The sequence below is a fragment of the Drosophila miranda genome (genome assembly GCF_003369915.1).
Source record: "Drosophila miranda strain MSH22 chromosome Y unlocalized genomic scaffold, D.miranda_PacBio2.1 Contig_Y1_pilon, whole genome shotgun sequence".
NCBI classification, from domain to species: Eukaryota; Metazoa; Arthropoda; class Insecta; order Diptera; family Drosophilidae; genus Drosophila; species Drosophila miranda.
The window spans coordinates 32289260-32311017 of record NW_022881603.1 but is presented as its reverse complement, the minus strand read 5'-3'; the positions used below and the strand labels follow the sequence as shown (position 1 = coordinate 32311017).

The following is a 21758-nucleotide window of genomic DNA, read 5'->3' as shown; positions in this document are numbered from 1 at the left end:
AGAATATCAAAAATACGTCGGTATATATTGAAAATAATACCGTATATTTCAGTATTTATTTGAATCGGTAATAACCGGTTGACAACAATGAGTCCCATTCCATACTTTTAAATTATGTTCTTAAATTACTATATTTGGACATCGACTTAGGGTGAATATTACCAATTATTGGGGAATATTAACACGACGCATCCTGACATTCTGTCGCAGCCGTTTCCTGCCATAATTTTCATTGGCGGAAAGCAATAATCGCGTTCCATGTTGCGGAAAAATGCAAGCAACAATGCATACCCTAGGAAAGGATATTATAGAATTGAGAAAATGTTTGTCATCCCGGGCAAAAATTTAGTCTCTGCTGCAAAAGCAAGTATTTAGAGTAAGCCAGTTAGTAAAAAATTGATTCATAAATCGTATAAAATTATGTGGGTAGGGCTGAGAGATATAGATAGCTATTAATATTCCACGGAATATCAAAAACGAGGAATATGGATTATAGAGCTTGAGTTCGTCAGTATATTTACGGTATATTTTGAAAATGCGGTATATTTTGGTATATTTCTGAGGGTAAAAAAATTATAAAATAATAAAAAATTATTTCAGCGGCGGTGAAGATGAAAATACCCGACGAGCCAGCAGAAAAAGTGATTCGGAAGGCTATTCACAACATTAAGAATAGTCATTTTCAGAAGACCTCAAGAGAAAAAAAAATACAAAGCAGACAATAATGAATAATAATAAATAAAAATAATTGGAAAAATAAACAATTACAATGTATTACTTTTTATATTAAATGCATGATTTTACGTGACAAATCATCACTTATTAAGTGCATGATATTTAGGTAAAAATCATCACCTATAAAATTCATGATTTTTAGGTAAAAATCATCGCTTATTATGTGCATGATCTTTAGGCAAAAATCATGCATTTAATAAGCGATGATTTAAGCCAAAAAATCGTGAAAAATCATCGCTTATTAAGTCATGATTTTTCGGCAATGCTCGATGACAATGTCATCGATTGTGCCCTAGGACATCTCCATGTTAATGTCATCAGCTCAGCGTATGGCCGGTCATCGACTATGTCATCGGGGGTAGTGACGCGGTCATCGACGTGTCAGCAGCTGAGTCATTAATGACCCGTACTGCAGGGTAGCTAGAGGCAGTACTCACACACACACACAAACACACACATGCAGAACATATCTCAACACTAATACAGGGACAGAGATTACAAACTTGTTTTGCCTCGCTCTCGCTGGATCCCTGACCCTGCTCTCCCGCTCTTTCGTTCTCTTTTGTTTGGTGTGAGTGAGTCAGAGTGTGGCTGCGATATGCAAATTGGAAAATGTTGTGCAAAACCCTTTTAGCGGCAAATTGATTTGGTTTTTGACCAACTTGAAGAACTGTGGCATCTTTTAACGCTGATGATTTCAGCAGAGAAATGAATGTGCGAATATGCAGGAGGAATATGTGGGCAAGGGTTCTTCAGTAGAACTCACTTGATTCTCGTGGGGCACCCAGACCAGGCGCTTCTGTGTCCATTCCGCCTGTGTGGCCGGATCATTGTATTGGTTCCGTTCCACCGAAAGGTATTTCAGCTCGGGATCGTTGCGATCTACTTCTTCCGACATTGTAGCGGTGTATTTACTCTCTCTCTCTCTCTATATATATATATATATTATTCTCACTCAATTCAACTATGGTTTTGTCGTTTGTGTTTTCTCGTCGTAATGTGGGGGCTATTGAGGTTTTTTAATACACACTTTTCTGTTGAGCAGAACAAACACAAAATAATGAATACGGTTTCGTTTAATTTTCACATCGGAAACACCGCGGCCATTGAGATACAATATTTTTCGCATTTATCTCGAGACGCGCGCTCTTTATCTTAGAAGAGCGGCACAAAACGGAGGCGGCGAGAACAGTTTCAAAAGGGAAGAGCGCAAAAGAAGAAAAAATATGGCCACAGTTGCTCAAGCCGGCTGTGTCTAGAAATGAACCATTAACCAGTTTGCATTCCGAAGAGTGCAGCAGGAGCAGCGGCAGAGCCGGCAGCAAACATTTTTGGTGGCTGGTTTCGGTTTCTTTTTCGAAGCAGAGCAGGTATAAGCGGCCATCATTCCATTCCTTTTCTCCCTTCTCTCTTTCCTTCTTTTGTGTACCGCTGTTCTGCGCTCTCCACATTTCAAAGCAGTTTTCCGCATATTTTGCACATTAATATTGTTTTTTATTCTCTCGTTTCACTTTGTCAGCACTGCATTTGTGCAAATTCAACTCAATTTTCACCGAAATGCACGTATTTCGATGGATTTGTTTCAACAAGCGGCGTCGGCGTTGGCATCGACATCAGCGTCGCCGACAGACCGGAGACTTTTGGGCGTTAAAATTATTCTACATGCATTTTATTTTTTCTTGTCGCGCTTGCTCCTCGCCTTCGGTTTTCGCTGTTTTCTCGCACTACCGATTTATTGATATATTGCTGGCAAGCTGCGTCTTGCAATGTCTTTTTATATGGAAATTGTGCGGTTTTATTTGTTTCAAGCGACAGCTGCACTTTCAGCGCACCAACACACACATGCACACACACACACACAAACACGCAGGAACTCACATTTCGACGCGTCGCACGTCGTTTCAGCGGTTGCTTTACTCACTGTTTATTGCCTTGTTGCGTTACGTTTCGCGTTCTCTCTATTTTCTCTTTCACTTTTTCCTACTCCACTATCCACTTGCTTCGTGGTCTTCGCGTTGTCTGTGTGTTTGGGTTTGACTTTTAACGATTTTAACGGTAGCACCTCTATAGTTTTCGATTTATTGTCAACGCGTACTCGCATTCAGTATATTTTCAGTATATATTCAGTATATATATACACATAATGGAAGAAAAAAAAGGGTATGAACAGCAGGCAAAACGGCCCTGAAAATGCAACCGCATGCAAGCTGAAATCCACTTTTGCTTAATATTTTCATCACACGCGAACATCGACATTTGTCTTGGCTGTTTTTGCCCTTGTCCTTACCCTTTTTTATATCCCATTTTAAATTACGACTCAATTTTTCGTCGCAAGAAAGAGTGAACGATTTATCAATATGACACATTAAAATTATTAGACGAATAATTCATCAACCCCTTTTGTTACCTACATGGAATTTTTGCTTATAAAAACGAGAAAAAAGAGGATAAAAGGATAAAGTCACCCTTTTGACTTCAAGGTATATTGTTTGTCAACAACGCCGAGGTAAGGTTCGTACGAACCTTGCAATTTGCCTTGGCTGTTTTTGTTTGTTGTCCATACCCGTTTTTAAGGCCCATTAAAAAATAACGACTCATTTTTTCGTTTCAGAAGAGAGCAGAAGTCTGACCGTCTGATAAAAAAACGTACTTAGCCCACTTAAACCCCCTTTATTTAAACTGATAATAACTTGAACTAGACAAAAAATAATATTTACTCTTGCAGGTCCTTCATCTTTATATAAAAAAAGACCACGATATTTTTCACCTAAAGTGCTATAAAAATATTTAATCACGAATCATGCTGACTTAATTCGACTTAAGATTAGCTAAGACCTTCAGTCCTCAACACATAATTTTATCCGATAGACGAATCAATTTTCTAGAAGATTAGCTAGCTTTAAATGCTTAATTTAATTTTATTGTGCCTAAAATAAGGTTTGAGCAAAGAAGGTCAGAAATAAAACGTAATGAAATGGACAGTGTTGCGATGAAAAATCCCTCCAGGCTTGCGAAAAATATCGGTATTTTTGTGCGATAAGCGCAACTTATCGGCGCTTTTTTTTTTTAAATTACAATGTTATAAAGCTAAACAAAATGTTTTTACATTTTATTTCTGTTGATTTTGATTTTGATTTTATGACTATAATTATTTCGACCTTGTTATATACATAGTAAATCAGCAACTGCATTTATTAATTTCGGCATCGCAGCATTCAGAAGCCGGATAGGCGTCGAGGCAACAGGCCGGATTGTAGACGAAACAGTCGGTGGTCTGGTGCACTTCCTCTGTACCTTTTTTTTATTGAATCAATTCTCCTTCGCCTCCTTTGCTTCTTATTTCTCTCTTGCTATTTCTTTTTTATCTTTATTTTATTCAACAAAATATTCCATTTTTTTATTAAAATTCTATAAACATTTATAATCTGCACCGAGCCAACACTAGCTGACGGTACAGACGAGGGCGAACTGACGAAGTAGACGGTGGAAAACGGTCTGGAAAAAATAGAATAGAATATTGACCGTACTTTCTACCCATTCCCAGGTTGTAGATATCGTGCACTTCGTAGTTTTCATTTTGGAGCTGTTTCAGCACAATAATCTTTTTTCACCTAGTGGTGATAGCTTTTTCCACGAACGCAGGTGTCTTATTTGGGATTGTTTCTGACATCTGTCAAAAGTTAAATAGAGTTGTGTGTCAATCTTTTTGCACGTGTGACTTTTCTTGTGAAACGTATATACACGTTCCGCCGACCCACCTTCTCATCGTACTGAGCTAATCATTACAACAAAATTTTAGTTGCTTTACTTCGCATCGCATCCACATCTCGCATCATGTCTTTCCATTTTGATCAAGTTTTATATTCATATAAAGCAATGCAAAATCAGCAATATGATAATAAAGATATAAAAGCGTCATTCGTTATATAGAGCGGCTATACCACGATGCATAGTTTTGGCAATTGCGGTCAGCGTACTTTTGGGCGCACAGATTAGAAAGAAGAAGGATAGATTCGAATCTGGCGGGCTAGCCGATAGATCGACCATGGTTGCAAGTGTGTACACACAATTTTTGTACAAACACATTATATAGATAATCTCTTACGTTTTATTTGTTTGACCTTTGGGCAAAATCAAATAAAAGCAAGTATTTAAAATAAACCAGTCGAGTAGAAAATTGATTCATTAGTCGGATAAAATTATGTGGGCAGGCCTGAGGTTCTATTTAGCTAGTAATATTCGCCAGAATATCAAAAATACGTCGGTATATATTGAAAATAATACCGTATATTTCAGTATTTATTTGAATCGGTAATAACCGGTTGACAACAATGAGTCCCATTCCATACTTTTAAATTATGTTCTTAAATTACTATATTTGGACATCGACTTAGGGTGAATATTACCAATTATTGGGGAATATTAACACGACGCATCCTGACATTCTGTCGCAGCCGTTTCCTGCCATAATTTTCATTGGCGGAAAGCAATAATCGCGTTCCATGTTGCGGAAAAATGCAAGCAACAATGCATACCCTAGGAAAGGATATTATAGAATTGAGAAAATGTTTGTCATCCCAGGCAAAAATTTAGTCTCTGCTGCAAAAGCAAGTATTTAGAGTAAGCCAGTTAGTAAAAAATTGATTCATAAATCGTATAAAATTATGTGGGTAGGGCTGAGAGATATAGATAGCTATTAATATTCCACGGAATATCAAAAACGAGGAATATGGATTATAGAGCTTGAGTTCGTCAGTATATTTACGGTATATTTTGAAAATGCGGTATATTTTGGTATATTTCTGAGGTAAAAAAATTATAAAATAATAAAAAATTATTTCAGCGGCGGTGAAGATGAAAATACCCGACGAGCCAGCAGAAAAAGTGATTCGGAAGGCTATTCACAACATTAAGAATAGTCATTTTCAGAAGACCTCAAGAGAAAAAAAAATACAAAGCAGACAATAATGAATAATAATAAATAAAAATAATTGGAAAAATAAACAATTACAATGTATTACTTTTTATATTAAATGCATGATTTTACGTGACAAATCATCACTTATTAAGTGCATGATATTTAGGTAAAAATCATCACCTATAAAATTCATGATTTTTAGGTAAAAATCATCGCTTATTATGTGCATGATCTTTAGGCAAAAATCATGCATTTAATAAGCGATGATTTAAGCCAAAAAATCGTGAAAAATCATCGCTTATTAAGTCATGATTTTTCGGCAATGCTCGATGACAATGTCATCGATTATGCCTAGGACATCTCCATGTTAATGTCATCAGCTCAGCGTATGGCCGGTCATCGACTATGTCATCGGGGGTAGTGACGCGGTCATCGACGTGTCAGCAGCTGAGTCATTAATGACCCGTACTGCAGGGTAGCTAGAGGCAGTACTCACACACACACACAAACACACACATGCAGAACATATCTCAACACTAATACAGGGACAGAGATTACAAACTTGTTTTGCCTCGCTCTCGCTGGATCCCTGACCCTGCTCTCCCGCTCTTTCGTTCTCTTTTGTTTGGTGTGAGTGAGTCAGAGTGTGGCTGCGATATGCAAATTGGAAAATGTTGACAACATTTTCCAATTTGCATATCGCAGCCACACTCTGACTCACTCACACCAAACAAAAGAGAACGAAAGAGCGGGAGAGCAGGGTCAGGGATCCAGCGAGAGCGAGGCAAAACAAGTTTGTAATCTCTGTCCCTGTATTAGTGTTGAGATATGTTCTGCATGTGTGTGTTTGTGTGTGTGTGTGAGTACTGCCTCTAGCTACCCTGCAGTACGGGTCATTAATGACTCAGCTGCTGACACGTCGATGACCGCGTCACTACCCCCGATGAACATAGTCGATGACCGGCCATACGCTGAGCTGATGACATTAACATGGAGATGTCCTAGGGCATAATCGATGACATTGTCATCGAGCATTGCCGAAAAATCATGACTTAATAAGCGATGATTTTTCACGATTTTTTGGCTTTAAATCATCGCTTTTATTAAATGCATGATTTTTGCTAAAGATCATGCACATAATAAGCGATGATTTTTTACCTAAAAATCATGCATTTTATAGTGATATTTTTACCTAAATATCATGCACTTAATAAGTGATGATTTTCACGTAAAATCATGCATTTAATATAAAAAGTAATACATTGTAATTGTTTATTTTTCCAATTATTTTTATTTATTATTATTCATTATTGTCTGCTTTGTATTTTTTTTCTCTTGAGGTCTTCTGAAAATGACTATTCTTAATGTTGTGAATAGCCTTCCGAATCACTTTTTCTGCTGGCTCGTCGGGTATTTTCATCTTCACCGCCGCTGAAATAATTTTTTATTATTTTATAATTTTTTTACCCTCAGAAATATACCAAAATATACCGCATTTTCAAAATATACCGTAAATATACTGACGAACTCAAGCTCTATAATCCATATTCCTCGTTTTTGATATTCCGTGGAATATTAATAGCTATCTATATCTCTCAGCCCTACCCACATAATTTTATACGATTATGAATCAATTTTTTACTAACTGCTTACTCTAAATACTTGCTTTTGCAGCAGAGACTAAATTTTTGCCTGGATGACAAACATTTTTCTCAATTCTATAATATCCTTTCCTAGGGTATGCATTGTTGCTTGCATTTTTCCGCAACATGGAACGCGATTATTGCTTTCCGCCAATGAAAATTATGGCAGAAACGGCTGCGACAGAATGTCAGGATTGCGTCGTGTTAATATTCCCAATAATTGGTAATATTCACCCTAAGTCGATGTCAAATATAGTAATTTAAGAACATAATTTAAAAGTATGGAATGGGACTCATTGTTGTCAACCGGTTATTACCGATTCAAATAAATACTGAAATATACGGTATTATTTTTCAAAATATACCGACGTATTTTTATATTCTGGCGAATATTACTAGCTAAATAGAACCCCAGGCCTGCCCACATAATTTTATCCGACTAATGAATCAATTTTCTACTCGACTGTTTATTTTTAAATACTTGCTTTTATTTGATTTTGCCCAAAGGTCAAACAAATAAAACGTAAGAGATTATCTATATAATGTGTTTGTACAAAATTGTGTGTACACACTTGCAACCATGGTCGATCTATCGCCTAGCCCGCCAGATTCGAATCTATCCTTCTTCTTTTCTAATCTGTGCGCCCAAAAGTACGCTGACCGCAATTGCCAAAAACTATGCATCGTGGTATACCGCTCTATATAACGAATGACCCTTTTATATCTTTATTATCATATTGCTGATTTTTGCATTGCTTTATATGAATATAAAACTTGATCAAAATGGAAAGACATGATGCGAGATGTGGATGCGATGCGAAGTAAAGCAACTAAAATTTTGTTGTAATGATTAGCTCAGTACGATGAGAAGTGGTCGGCGGAACGTGTATATACGTTCACAAGAAAAGTCACACGTGCAAAAAGATTGACACACAACTCTATTTAACTTTTGACAGATGTCAGAAACAATCCCAAATAAGACACCTGCGTTCGTGGAAAAAGCTATCACCACTAGGTGAAAAAAGTTATTGTGCTGAAACAGCTCCAAAATGAAAACTACGAAGTGCACGATATCTACAACCTGGGAATGGGTAGAAAGTACGGTCAATATTCTATTCTATTTTTTCCAGACCGTTTTCCACCGTCTACTTCGTCAGTTCGCCCTCGTCTGTACCGTCAGCTAGTGTTGGCTCGTGCAGATTATAAATGTTTATAGAATTTTAATAAAAAAAATGGAATATTTTGTTGAATAAAATAAAGATAAAAAAGAAATAGCAAGAGAGAAATAAGAAGCAAAGGAGGCGAAGGAGAATTGATTCAATAAAAAAAAGGTACAGAGGAAGTGCACCAGACCACCGACTGTTTCGTCTACAATCCGGCCTGTTGCTCGACGCCTATCCGGCTTCTGAATGCTGCGATGCCGAAATTAATAAATGCAGTTGCTGATTTACTATGTATATAACAAGGTCGAAATAATTATAGTCATAAAATCAAAATCAAAATCAACAGAAATAAAATGTAAAAACATTTTGTTTAGCTTTATAACATTGTAATTTAAAAAAAAAAGCGCCGATAAGTTGCGCTTATCGCACAAAAATACCGATATTTTTTCGCAAGCCTGGAGGGATTTTTCATCGCAACACTGTCCATTTCATTACGTTTTATTTCTGACCTTCTTTGCTCAAACCTTATTTTAGGCACAATAAAATTAAATTAAGCATTTAAAGCTAGCTAATCTTCTAGAAAATGTATTCATCTATCGGATAAAATTATGTTTTGAGGACTGAAGTCTTAGCTAATCTTAAGTCGAATTAAGTCAGCATGATTCGTGATTAAATATTTTTATAGCACTTTAGGTGAAAAATATCGTGGTCTTTTTTTATATAAAGATGAAGACCTGCAAGAGTAAATATTATTTTTTGTCTAGTTCAAGTTATTATCAGTTTAAATAAAGGGGTTTAAGTGGCTAAGTACGTTTTTTTATCAGACGGTCAGACTTCTGCTCTCTTCTGAAACGAAAAAATGAGTCGTTATTTTTTAATGGGCCTTAAAAACGGGTATGGACAACAAACAAAAACAGCCAAGGCAAATTGCAAGGTTCGTACGAACCTTACCTCGGCGTTGTTGACAAACAATATACCTTGAAGTCAAAAGGGTGACTTTATCCTTTTATCCTCTTTTTTCTCGTTTTTATAAGCAAAAATTCCATGTAGGTAACAAAAGGGGTTGATGAATTATTCGTCTAATAATTTTAATGTGTCATATTGATAAATCGTTCACTCTTTCTTGCGACGAAAAATTGAGTCGTAATTTAAAATGGGCTATAAAAAAGGGTAAGGACAAGGGGCAAAAAACAGCCAAGACAAATGTCGAGGTTCGCGTGTGATGAAAATATTAAGCAAAAGTGGATTTCAGCTTGCATGCGGTTGCATTTTCAGGGCCGTTTTGCCTGCTGTTCATACCCTTTTTTTTCTTCCATTATGTGTATATATATACTGAATATATACTGAAAATATACTGAATGCGAGTACGCGTTGACAATAAATCGAAAACTATAGAGGTGCTACCGTTAAAATCGTTAAAAGTCAAACCCAAACACACAGACAACGCGAAGACCACGAAGCAAGTGGATAGTGGAGTAGGAAAAAGTGAAAGAGAAAATAGAGAGAACGCGAAACGTAACGCAACAAGGCAATAAACAGTGAGTAAAGCAACCGCTGAAACGACGTGCGACGCGTCGAAATGTGAGTTCCTGCGTGTTTGTGTGTGTGTGTGTGCATGTGTGTGTTGGTGCGCTGAAAGTGCAGCTGTCGCTTGAAACAAATAAAACCGCACAATTTCCATATAAAAAGACATTGCAAGACGCAGCTTGCCAGCAATATATCAATAAATCGGTAGTGCGAGAAAACAGCGAAAACCGAAGGCGAGGAGCAAGCGCGACAAGAAAAAATAAAATGCATGTAGAATAATTTTAACGCCCAAAAGTCTCCGGTCTGTCGGCGACGCTGATGTCGATGCCAACGCCGACGCCGCTTGTTGAAACAAATGCATCGAAATACGTGCATTTCGGTGAAAATTGAGTTGAATTTGCACAAATGCAGTGCTGACAAAGTGAAACGAGAGAATAAAAAACAATATTAATGTGCAAAATATGCGGAAAACTGCTTTGAAATGTGGAGAGCGCAGAACAGCGGTACACAAAAGAAGGAAAGAGAGAAGGGAAAAAAGGAATGGAATGATGGCCGCTTATACCTGCTCTGCTTCGAAAAAGAAACCGAAACCAGCCACCAAAAATGTTTGCTGCCGGCTCTGCCGCTGCTCCTGCTGCACTCTTCGGAATGCAAACTGGTTAATGGTTCATTTCTAGACACAGCCGGCTTGAGCAACTGTGGCCATATTTTTTCTTCTTTTGCGCTCTTCCTTTTGAAACTGTTCTCGCCGCCTCCGTTTTGTGCCGCTCTTCTAAGATAAAGAGCGCGCGTCTCGAGATAAATGCGAAAAAATATTGTATCTCAATGGCCGCGGTGTTTCCGATGTGAAAATTAAACGAAACCGTATTCATTATTTTGTGTTTGTTCTGCTCAACAGAAAAGTGTGTATTAAAAAAACCTCAATAGCACCCACATTACGACGAGAAAACTCAAACGACAAAACCATAGTTGAATTGAGTGAGAATAATATTATATATATATATATATAGAGAGAGAGAGAGAGTAAATACACCGCTACAATGTCGGAAGAAGTAGATCGCAACGATCCCGAGCTGAAATACCTTTCGGTGGAACGGAACCAATACAATGATCGGCCACACAGGCGGAATGGACACAGAAGCGCCTGGTCTGGGTGCCCCACGAGAATCAAGTGAGTTCTACTGAAGAACCCTTGCCCACATATTCCTCCTGCATATTCGCACATTCATTTCTCTGCTGAAATCATCAGCGTTAAAAGATGCCACAGTTCTTCAAGTTGGTCAAAAACCAAATCAATTTGCCGCTAAAAGGGTTTTGCACAACATTTTCCAATTTGCATATCGCAGCCACACTCTGACTCTCACTCACACCAAACAAAAGAGAACGAAAGAGCGGAGAGCAGGTCAGGGATCCAGCGAGAGCGAGGCAAAAACAAGTTTGTAATCTCTGTCCCTGTATTAGTGTTGAATATGTTCTGCATGTGTGTGTTTGTGTGTGTGTGTGAGTACTGCCTCTAGCTACCTGCAGTACGGTCATTAATGACTCAGCTGCTGACACGTCGATGACCGCGTCACTACCCCGATGACATAGTCGATGACCGGCCATACGCTGAGCTGATGACATTAACATGGAGATGTCCTAGGGCATAATCGATGACATTGTCATCGAGCATTGCCGAAAAATCATGACTTAATAAGCGATGATTTTTCACGATTTTTTGGCTTAAATCATCGCTTATTAAATGCATGATTTTTGCCTAAAGATCATGCACATAATAAGCGATGATTTTACCTAAAATCATGAATTTTATAGGTGATGATTTTTTACCTAAATATCATGCACTTAATAAGTGATGATTGTCACGTAAAATCATGCATTTAATATAAAAAGTAATACATTGTAATTGTTTATTTTTCCAATTATTTTTATTTATTATTATTCATTATTGTCTGCTTTGTATTTTTTTTTCTCTTGAGGTCTTCTGAAAATGACTATTCTTAATGTGTGAATAGCCTTCCGAATCACTTTTTTCTGCTGGCTCGTCGGGTATTTTCATCTTCACCGCCGCTGAAATAATTTTTTATTATTTTATAATTTTTTTACCCTCAGAAATATACCAAAATATACCGCATTTTCAAAATATACCGTAAATATACTGACGAACTCAACTCTATAATCCATATTCCTCGTTTTTGATATTCCGTGGAATATTAATAGCTATCTATATCTCTCAGCCTACCCACATAATTTTATACGATTTATGAATCAATTTTTTACTAACTGGCTTACTCTAAATACTTGCTTTTGCAGCAGAGACTAAATTTTTGCCTGGGATGACAAACATTTTTCTCAATTCTATAATATCCTTTCCTAGGGTATGCATTGTTGCTTGCATTTTTCCGCAACATGGAACGCGATTATTGCTTTCCGCCAATGAAAATTATGGCAGGAAACGGCTGCGACAGAATGTCAGGATGCGTCGTGTTAATATTTCCCCAATAATTGTAATATTCACCCTAAGTCGATGTCCAAATATAGTAAATTTAAGAACATAATTTAAAAGTATGGAATGGACTCATTGTTGTCAACCGTTATTACCGATTCAAATAAATACTGAAATATACGTATTATTTTCAATATATACCGACGTATTTTTGATATTCTTGGCAATATTACTAGCTAAATAGAACCCTCAGCCTGCCCACATAATTTTATCCGACTAATGAATCAATTTTCTACTCGACTGGTTTATTTTAAATACTTGCTTTTATTTGATTTTGCCAAAGGTCAAACAAATAAAACGTAAGAGATTATCTATATAATGTGTTGTACAAAATTGTGTTACACACTTGCAACCATGGTCGATCTATCGGCCTAGCCGCCAGATTTGAATCTATCCTTCTTCTTTCTAATCTGTGCGCCCAAAAGTACGCTGACCGCAATTGCCAAAACTATGCATCGTGTATAGCGCTCTATATAACGAATGACCCTTTTATATCTTTATTATCATATTGCTGATTTTGCATTGCTTTATATGAATATAAAACTTGATCAAAATGGAAAGACATGATGCGTGATGTGGATACATCTCATACATACATACTCATTCACTCATACACAAATAACATTTTGATTCTCATACTTTTCTTTCTGGAAGCAGAATGGTTAAAGTTCAAGTGTGACTATTGAATGGACATTTTTCTTGTCTCCTTTTTGCAGGCTCGTGGCCGCTAGTATTAAGCGGAACATGGCGACGAGTTTGAGGTTGAACTGGCCGAGACCGGCAAGAGGTCATGATTCTGCGCGACGATATACAAAAGATGAATCCGCCAAAATTCGACAAAGTCGAGATATGCCGATCTGACGTGCCTCAACGAGGCTTCGTGCTGCACAACATTAAAGACAGATACTACTCTGGCTTGATCTATGTAAGTATTAACTATATATTTCCTTCGTTACTCATAAACATAAAATTAACGCCCTGGAATTCAACGGATTCCCAGTCCGATCAATGAAAACTTCATTCTAAGTGCGAGCGAAAACGAAGCTCTGATCGGATCTACTCATGTCTAGGTTAACCCAACTTATTCCTTTGGTCTGCACGTTCACTCGGTTCTTGAAAATGTATATCTTACATTCTGTCCTAAAATGGGGTTCCTTCACGCCACATACATATATCATACAAATTTGTGTTATAAGACTTGAAAGTTGCCGCTGTGCACTGTTGGCAAGATGACGACGACGACAGCCACCATGATGCTAATAGTGATGATGATGACGACTTTAGAGTAAACAACAAACAGCATAAATACATGTGTACATATGTACATATATATTTTCCATCCAATAAGTTTTCTGGAATTATTGAAAAGCGAAACTCTGTCCTCAACCCAGCCCGAGTTCGTCTCTTTCTAAGTATTCGCCTGAAAGCGAATCACTCGATTCCTAACTCTAGCCTGTTTTCCCTCTCAAACCCCCGAACATCCGCTCTTAATTGTTATGCCAAAAGTGTTTTCTGTTCGAAAATTACAAATTTACCAAAATCAGAAAGCCAATTACTAAAAGATTTCATGCAGTGCATTTAAATGGGAAGGAGGATATAAATTCATGTCTGCTTTTGTTGCTCGCCTCTCCCCCTACTTTTTATACCCGATACTCAAAATGAGTATGGGGGTATATTAGATTTGTGGTAAAAGTGGATGTGTGTAACGTCCAGAAGGAATCGTTTCCGACCCCATAAAGTATATATATTCTTGATCAGCATCAATAGCCGAGTCGATTGAGCCCTGTCTGTCTGTCCGTCCGTCCGTCTGTCCGTACCCTTCAGCGCCTAGTGCTCAAAGACTATAAGAGCGAGAGCAACGATGTTTTGGATCCAGACTTCTGTGATATGTCACTGCTACAAGAATATTTCAAAACTTTGCCCCGCCCACTTCCGCCCCCACAAAGGGCGAAAATCTGTGGCATCCACAATTTCGACGATACGAGAAAACTAAAAACGCAGAATCGTAGAAGATGACTATATCTTCTAGTGTGCAAAATCTGAACCAGATCGTATAATTATTATAGCCAGAATCAAGAAAACAATTTCATTCTTTCTCGCTCTGTCTCTCTCTAACACACAGGTTTCATGGTCGGTTTTGCCAATTGCAAAATATGAGTTCAAGGATCTCAGAACCTATAAGAGCCAGAGCAACCAAATTTGGTATCCACACTCCTGTGATATCGGACCTTGATGCTGGCTCGGCTCGGCTATTGATGCTGATCAAGAATATATATACTTTATGGGGTCGGAAACGATTCCTTCTGGACGTTACACACATCCACTTTTACCACAAATCTAATATTCCCCAATACTCATTTTGAGTATCGGTATAAAAAAACGATGCTGCCACATGGACAGCGAAATAGAAGGCAAATAGAGTTACATAGAAAGAGAGGAGAACACCACGGTTCAGGTCCCGCTTAAATCAGCAGTTTATCAACATGCGCCAGCTACATGTTGCCAAGCTCAGCCTTGACCACGAAGAGTCTTATTTTTGTCTCTTAATGATCCATAGAAGTTTAAGAGAGGGTGTGAGACTACTGCATTTTTAATTTATTTTTCTGGAACAATTTAAGAAAAGAGGAAATTAAGTCGTGCTAAGCAGTTCCCAACAATGTTGCAAGCCTGACAATCTTCTGTTCTTTTTTTCATTTTTCGGGTAATTTATGTGATCAGATAAATCGATATTAATTGAAGATGCAATTGAGGCAGCTAATTCAATGATTTATATAACGCAGGGGAACGTTGTGAGTTGCTGGACCCGCAACTCTACAGTTATACCCGATAACTAAGTCAGTATGGCTCTCCTCCGCAGACGCCGCTAATTATTAACGACACGACAAAGAGTGCGTTCGAGAGAGACAGAAATCAGTCAGAGGTGGACGTCGGGCGCTGCGAAGCCAGTGCAAATTGATTTGTTCCTTTTGGCTATAAAAATTATCTGACTGATCCAGATTCAGCAATCTGATAGATATGGTCATTATCTATGATTCTGCGTTTTTAGTTTTCTCGAATGTGCAATATTGTGGATGCAACAGATTTTCGTCCTTTGTGGGGGCGGAAGGGGGTGGGGCGAAATTCTGAGATATACGTTTTATAGTGAGATATAACAGAAGTGCGGATACCAAATTTGGTTACTCTAGCCTTAATAGTCTCTGAGATTTGTGGATGCCCCAGTTTTCGTCCTTTGCGGGGCGGAAGGGGGTGTGGCGAAATTTGGACACGAAACGGTCAAGGTCCGATATCACAGGAGTGTGGATACCAAATTTGGTTGCTCTGGCTCTTATAGGTTCTGAGATCCTTGAACTCATATTTTGCAATTGGGAAAACCGACCATGAAACCTGTGTGTTAGAGAGAGACAGAGCGAGAAAGAATGAAATTGTTTTCTTGATTCTGGCTATAATAATTATACGATCTGGTTGAGATCTTACATTCTAAAACATATAGTCATCCTCTACGATTCTGCGTTTTTGGTTTTATCGTATCTTTAAAAATGTGGATGCCACAGATTTTCGTCCTTTGTGGGGGCGGAAGTGGGCGGGGCGAAGTTTTGAAATATTTTTGTAGCAGTGACATATCACAGAAGTCTGGATCCAAAACATCGTTGCTTTAGCTCTTATAGTCTTGAGCACTAGGCGCGAAGGGGACGGACAGACGGACGGAACGGACAGACGGAAAGACAAACAGGGCTCAATCGACTCGGCTATTGATGCTGATCAAGAATATATATAACTTTATGGGGTCGGAAACGATTCCTTCTGGACGTTACACACATCCACTTTTACCACAAATCTAATATTCCCCAATACTCATTTTGAGTATCGGGTATAAAAAACGATGCTGCCATATGGACAGCGAAATAGAAGCCAAATAGAGTTACATAGAAAGAGAGGAGAAACACCCACGGTTCAGGTCCCGCTCAATCAAGCAGTTTATCAACATGCGCCAGCTACATGTTGCCAGAGCTCAGCCTTGAGCCACAGAAGAGTCTTATTTTTGTCTCTTAATGATCCATAGAAAGTTTAAGAGAGGGTGTGAGACCTACTGGCATTTTTAATTTATTTTCTGGAACAATTTAAGAAAAGAGGAAGAAATTAAGTCGTGCTAAGCAGTTCCCAACAATGTTGCAAGCCTGACAATCTTCTGTTCTTTTTTTTTCATTTTTCGGGGTAATTTATGTGATCAGATAAATCGATATTAATTGAAGATGCAATTGAGGCAGCTAATTCAATGATTTATATAACGAACGAGGGGGAACGTTGTGAGTTGCTGCGAACACCGCAACTCTACAGTTATACCCGATACTAAGTCAGTATGGCTCTCCTCCGGCAGACGCCGCTAATATTAAACGACACGACAAAGAGTGCGTGCGAGAGAGACAGAAAATCAGTCAGAGCGTGACGTCGGGCGCTGCGTAGCCACTGCAAATTGATTTGTTCCTATTGGCTATAAAAATGATCCGATCTGATCCAGATTCAGGAATCTGATAGATATGGTCCTTATCTATGATTCTGCGTTTTTAGTTTTTTCGTATCTTCAATATTGTGGATGCCACAGATTTTCGCTCTTTGTGGGGGCGGAAGTGGGCGGGCAAAGTTTGAAATATTCTTGTAGCAGTGACATATCACAGAAGTCTGGATCCAAAACATCGTTGCTCTACCTCTTATAGTCTTTGAGCACTAGGCGCTGAAGGGGACGGACAGACGGACAGACGACGACGGCAGACGGACAGACAGACATGGCTCAATCGACTCGGCTATTGATTGCTGATCAAGAATATATGTATATACTTTATGGGGTCGGAAACGATTCCTTCTGGACGTTACACACATCCACTTTTACCCACAAATCTAATATACCTCAATACTCATTTTGAGTATCGGGTATAAAAAGTTCATATCTGATTTCCCCTCTTCTTGCAGACTGTTCGAAGTATGCCAGTTTCTGGAGCGCGACGGACAACTAATGATTCTTCTGGTCTTTGAGCACCTGGAGCAGGATTTGTCTGACCTCATCGAACGCCTGCCCAAATCAGGCATGTCCCCACCACAATCCAGGTGATTACGCATAATACCTCCATTAGTTCAAACTGTGTAACCAAACGATCCCATCTGGCAGCGTCTGTCGCGGGAGCTCCTGACCGGCGTGGACTTTCTGCACTTGCATCGCATCATCCACCGCGATCTGAAACCGCAGAATCTGCTAGTTTCCGCTCAGGGCCATCTGAAGATTGCCGATTTTGGTCTGGCCAAAACATACAACTCCGAAATGAAGCTGACATCAGTGGTTGTTACGCTGTGGTATCGCGCTCCCGAGGTACTTCTTATCCAGCCCTACAACAGTTCCGTGGATCTCTGGAGTGCCGCTGCATAATCTTTGAGATGTTCAACCGGAAGGCTCTTTCCGTGCACATCAGAGAAGAACCAGCTGGATCGTATATTCGAGTATGTATCGAATTAAATGTGTATCAAGTTTATATCTAAATCTCTGTTGTTTCCATCTCTCCCCTGTAGGCTGACGGCCGACCCACAGATCAGCAATGGCCCAAAACCATCTCTGTGCACGGAGCATTTCCCTCACCGCCTTCCCAAGCGGCACGTGACTTTTGCCCCAACCTGTGCGAGTTCTCCGAGACCTGTTGAATGTACCTTTGTGTGTGCTCTCTCCGTCTGGATAAACATACTAATCTATGCCTCCTCCGTGTCCTTCATCCAGCAAATGCTGTCGTACACATAAACATGCGCCCCTCGGCCCTGGATTGCTAGAGCACGATTACTTCACGCAGGAGCCGCTTTAAGACAGGGCCACCGATGCGTACAATGACAGAGCTCCCAGACGTAGTCGGGGAGTTCGTACGCATTGGATGGCCGCAACCAGTGTTTTGTTCTTGTCATAATGTTCCTTTAAATGCAGTCCAGCATGTCATTCATTTTCCAGTCTAGGTGTCTTGCCCTGCAACCGGGTCCAGGTCCTAAGGCAGAAGCAGGAGCTGAATGAATACCATACCTTAATATGTTTTTAGTCGTAAGTTAAGTGTGGAACATGCGCAAAACGTGTAGCCGCAAAATCCCAAAAGTGGAACGATTCTCGGGAAGATCAGTCCCATTCGAAATGTGATACAACAAGTTCAGGAATACATTATACAATTTCAAAATTTTGTACAGCAAGCAGAAATAATTCAATATTTATGCCTATGTGCAGAAACTATGTTTGTAAATACACATATGTACATATGTATGTAAGTATACATATATGCATTGATACCTACATAATTTGTTATAGATCCTATGACGGTAAATTAAAAGTACAGTCCCATAATTAGTGTTGGTCAATATGCATGTATATGTATATGCACTCACAAGGAGATCAGAATCAGGCCAGGCCAACGAGTATATAATAAGACTAGGGGCAGCACCAGATTGTCCACTTGGTCGGTAAAGGCCTCCACCATGGCTGAGTTGATGGCTGCGAAAATGGTTGCAAACCACTTGGCCTGTGTCATGGCCAGCAGACCGGTCGCCTCCAGCAACCAGACGGACAGAAGGATGGACATCACGAAGGCGATAGTGCCTTCCAGGGAACGTGAGAATCTGCAAGAGTTGAAAACGTTGTATTAGTCAGCAGTTCAATGGGAGTGTTCTCCTGTCACTACTCACTTCCCCACATGTTGCGTCCCATCTTGGAGCCCACCACACTGGCCGCGAGGTGTCGCCCACGCCCACTGCCAGGATGCCCGAGAGCAGGATCAAAGTATCTTTTCCGAGCAGGGGCAAGGAGTCAGCCATAGGGCATGGAGCATCCAATAAGCAGGCAGAACGGGGTCAGCGCCAGAACCCCAGCGTCCTTTTCATCCCGGAACGAGTGGAAAGCGTCGGTCAGCCTGTCCGAAAATGGAGGAATCTCTAGCAGTCGCATCAGCTCCAGGACCACAAATGCGCCAGCGCTATGCCCGTGGCTAAGTACAGTAGAGTGCACTGAAAGAGCACTCCTGGAACGAAGACAAGCACTATCAACAGGTGGATTATCTTACGGATTCGGGTGTTGGCTTGAACGGTGTGCCGCAGTTGCCAGGTGATGGTGGCGCCGGTCAATAGAACGAGCACCAGGTAGAAGCCTATAATTTGCAGTCGCTTAGGGCTCCTGAAGATGAACTGGAGCAGAGCCACAATAGGCAGAGGACTGGTGACGGGGGCACAGGTGACTGCCACTACGAGGAGGCCCAGCAACAGGTAGAAAGGAATAGGCCCATGCAGTCGTGGAACTGCGGTCACCAGCACGCAGAGAATGAGCAGCCACATCAAAGCATTCTGTGAAAGAGTGGGCTCTGATTCTGATTAGACAGGATTAGATGTGGATGAATGATCACCTAAACCCACCAGCATTATAAGATTAAGTCGGTCAAAATCACTAAAGGTCTTGGCATCCGCGTCCGCGGAGCACAGTTCGTAGAGCCGGTAAGTGGCGCTTATCACGAACAGCATAAGACCTTGGAATAGAATGGAGGCCTCGCCGTAGGTGAAGCACCGTGAGAAGCCACGCATCATGCAGATGTAAAAGTGCTGGTAGCCAGCTATCATCAGGAACCCCGCGAACACAGCAAACAACCGGAAGTGCCCAGGCAGAGGCCGAAACCAAGTGCGGTGAATGTTCCCGGCAGTAGGCTGATGATGCATTTGGCCAGTATGCTCGTGTCCGCAAAGAAGTACACGAAGAAGCAGAGTGTCTCCACGCACATGCCAGCGGCTGTCACCGTCAACATCAGATGGAGATGGACCTGCTCCTTGCAGGTCGGAGCGTTTAGAAAGCGCGAGGCCAAGGCCAGCGGCATCAGAAAGCACATCCAACCGCCACTCGACGCCCAGGGCCTGTTCGTCCAGTGGATTGGTGATAAGATAAGATTAAGTAGAGCGTCATTAACACTCAACTGGGAACTTTGCACTTTGACTCACCTGGGCAGCATGACATTGTCTCGCTTGGCGGTGGTGGAGTCGTGGACCCTGCTGCTGCTGTGGTGTCTATCCAAATGCTCGTAATCGCTGGAATTGCTCTCCGTTGTGGAGCCGGAGGACAGGTCCGATTCGGAATGTTCTGTTCCGCTGATTGAGCGTCGCATTGTCGCTTGTTTTATTTGTTTCTCAGCTTAAAGCATACTTCTAAGTGCCAAATGTTTGTTTTTTCTTGGACGCCCATCCGCCCGCGGATATATGGCCTGACCCTCAGAAATATACCAAAATATACCGCATTTTCAAAATATACCGTAAATATATTGACGAACTCAAGCTCTATAATCCATATTCCTCGTTTTTGATATTCCGTGGAATATTAATAGCTATCTATATCTCTCAGCCCTACCCACATAATTTTATACGATTTATGAATCAATTTTTTACTAACTGGCTTACTCTAAATACTTGCTTTTGCAGCAGAGACTAAATTTTTGCCTGGGATGACAAACATTTTCTCAATTCTATAATATCCTTTCCTAGGGTATGCATTGTTGCTTGCATTTTTCCGCAACATGGAACGCGATTATTGCTTTCCGCCAATGAAAATTATGGCAGGAAACGGCTGCGACAGAATGTCAGGATGCGTCGTGTTAATATTCCCCAATAATTGGTAATATTCACCCTAAGTCGATGTCCAAATATAGTAATTTAAGAACATAATTTAAAAGTATGGAATGGGACTCATTGTTGTCAACCGGTTATTACCGATTCAAATAAATACTGAAATATACGGTATTATTTTCAAAATATACCGACGTATTTTTGATATTCTGGCGAATATTACTAGCTAAATAGAACCCTCAGGCCTGCCCACATAATTTTATCCGACTAATGAATAAATTTTCTACTCGACTGGTTTATTTTAAATACTTGCTTTTATTTGATTTTGCCCAAAGGTCAAACAAATAAAACGTAAGAGATTATCTATATAATGTGTTTGTACAAAAATTGTGTGTACACACTTGCAACCATGGTCGATCTATCGGCCTAGCCCGCCAGATTCGAATCTATCCTTCTTCGTTCTAATCTGTGCGCCAAAAGTACGCTGACCGCAATTGCCAAAACTATGCATCGTGTGTATAGCGCTCTATATAACGAATGACCCTTTTATATCTTTATTATCATATTGCTGATTTTGCATTGCTTTATATGAATATAAAACTTGATCAAAATGGAAAGACATGATGCGAGATGTGGATGCGATGCGAAGTAAAGCAACT

At 39.9% G+C, this 21758-nt stretch overlaps 2 protein-coding genes, 2 long non-coding RNA genes and 1 pseudogene across 5 annotated transcripts; 3 read left to right on the top strand and 2 right to left on the bottom strand.

Moving 5' to 3' along the window:
- Positions 1-4: 4 nt before the first annotated feature.
- On the bottom strand, positions 5-2315 carry LOC117191359 (myosin heavy chain, non-muscle-like). 2 transcript variants are annotated; one of them, XR_004474022.1, is made up of 2 exons: positions 1502-1591; positions 5-355 (listed from the first exon to the last, which is right to left on the bottom strand). XR_004474022.1 is itself a non-coding variant. In XM_033396254.1 (2 exons), exons 1-2 carry the CDS (start codon positions 1631-1633, stop codon positions 230-232), a joined length of 195 nt encoding a protein of 64 aa, XP_033252145.1. In that variant the 5' UTR covers positions 1634-2315; the 3' UTR covers positions 5-229. The 2 variants fall into 2 exon arrangements, 1 of the variants encoding a protein (XP_033252145.1); XM_033396254.1 differs by having other exon boundaries at positions 5-292; positions 1502-2315.
- Positions 2316-3018: 703 nt separating this feature from the next.
- On the top strand, positions 3019-3717 carry LOC117191368. Its single transcript, XR_004474034.1, has 2 exons — positions 3019-3215; positions 3347-3717. It is a non-coding gene; the product is annotated as an uncharacterized LOC117191368 (long non-coding RNA).
- A 5549-nt stretch (positions 3718-9266) lies between these two features.
- Positions 9267-11082, top strand: LOC117191367. Its single transcript, XR_004474033.1, has 2 exons — positions 9267-10040; positions 10885-11082. It is a non-coding gene; the product is annotated as an uncharacterized LOC117191367 (long non-coding RNA).
- Positions 11083-17568: 6486 nt separating this feature from the next.
- Positions 17569-17905, top strand: LOC117191614 (cyclin-dependent kinase 6-like; the record flags this gene model as incomplete). The annotated part of the gene is made up of 2 exons (XM_033396433.1): positions 17569-17589; positions 17651-17905. Coding segments are annotated over 2 exons (276 nt in total), but the record flags the coding sequence as incomplete, so codon positions are not given.
- Positions 17906-18381: 476 nt separating this feature from the next.
- Positions 18382-21350, bottom strand: LOC117191364 (annotated as a pseudogene).
- Positions 21351-21758: the final 408 nt, after the last annotated feature.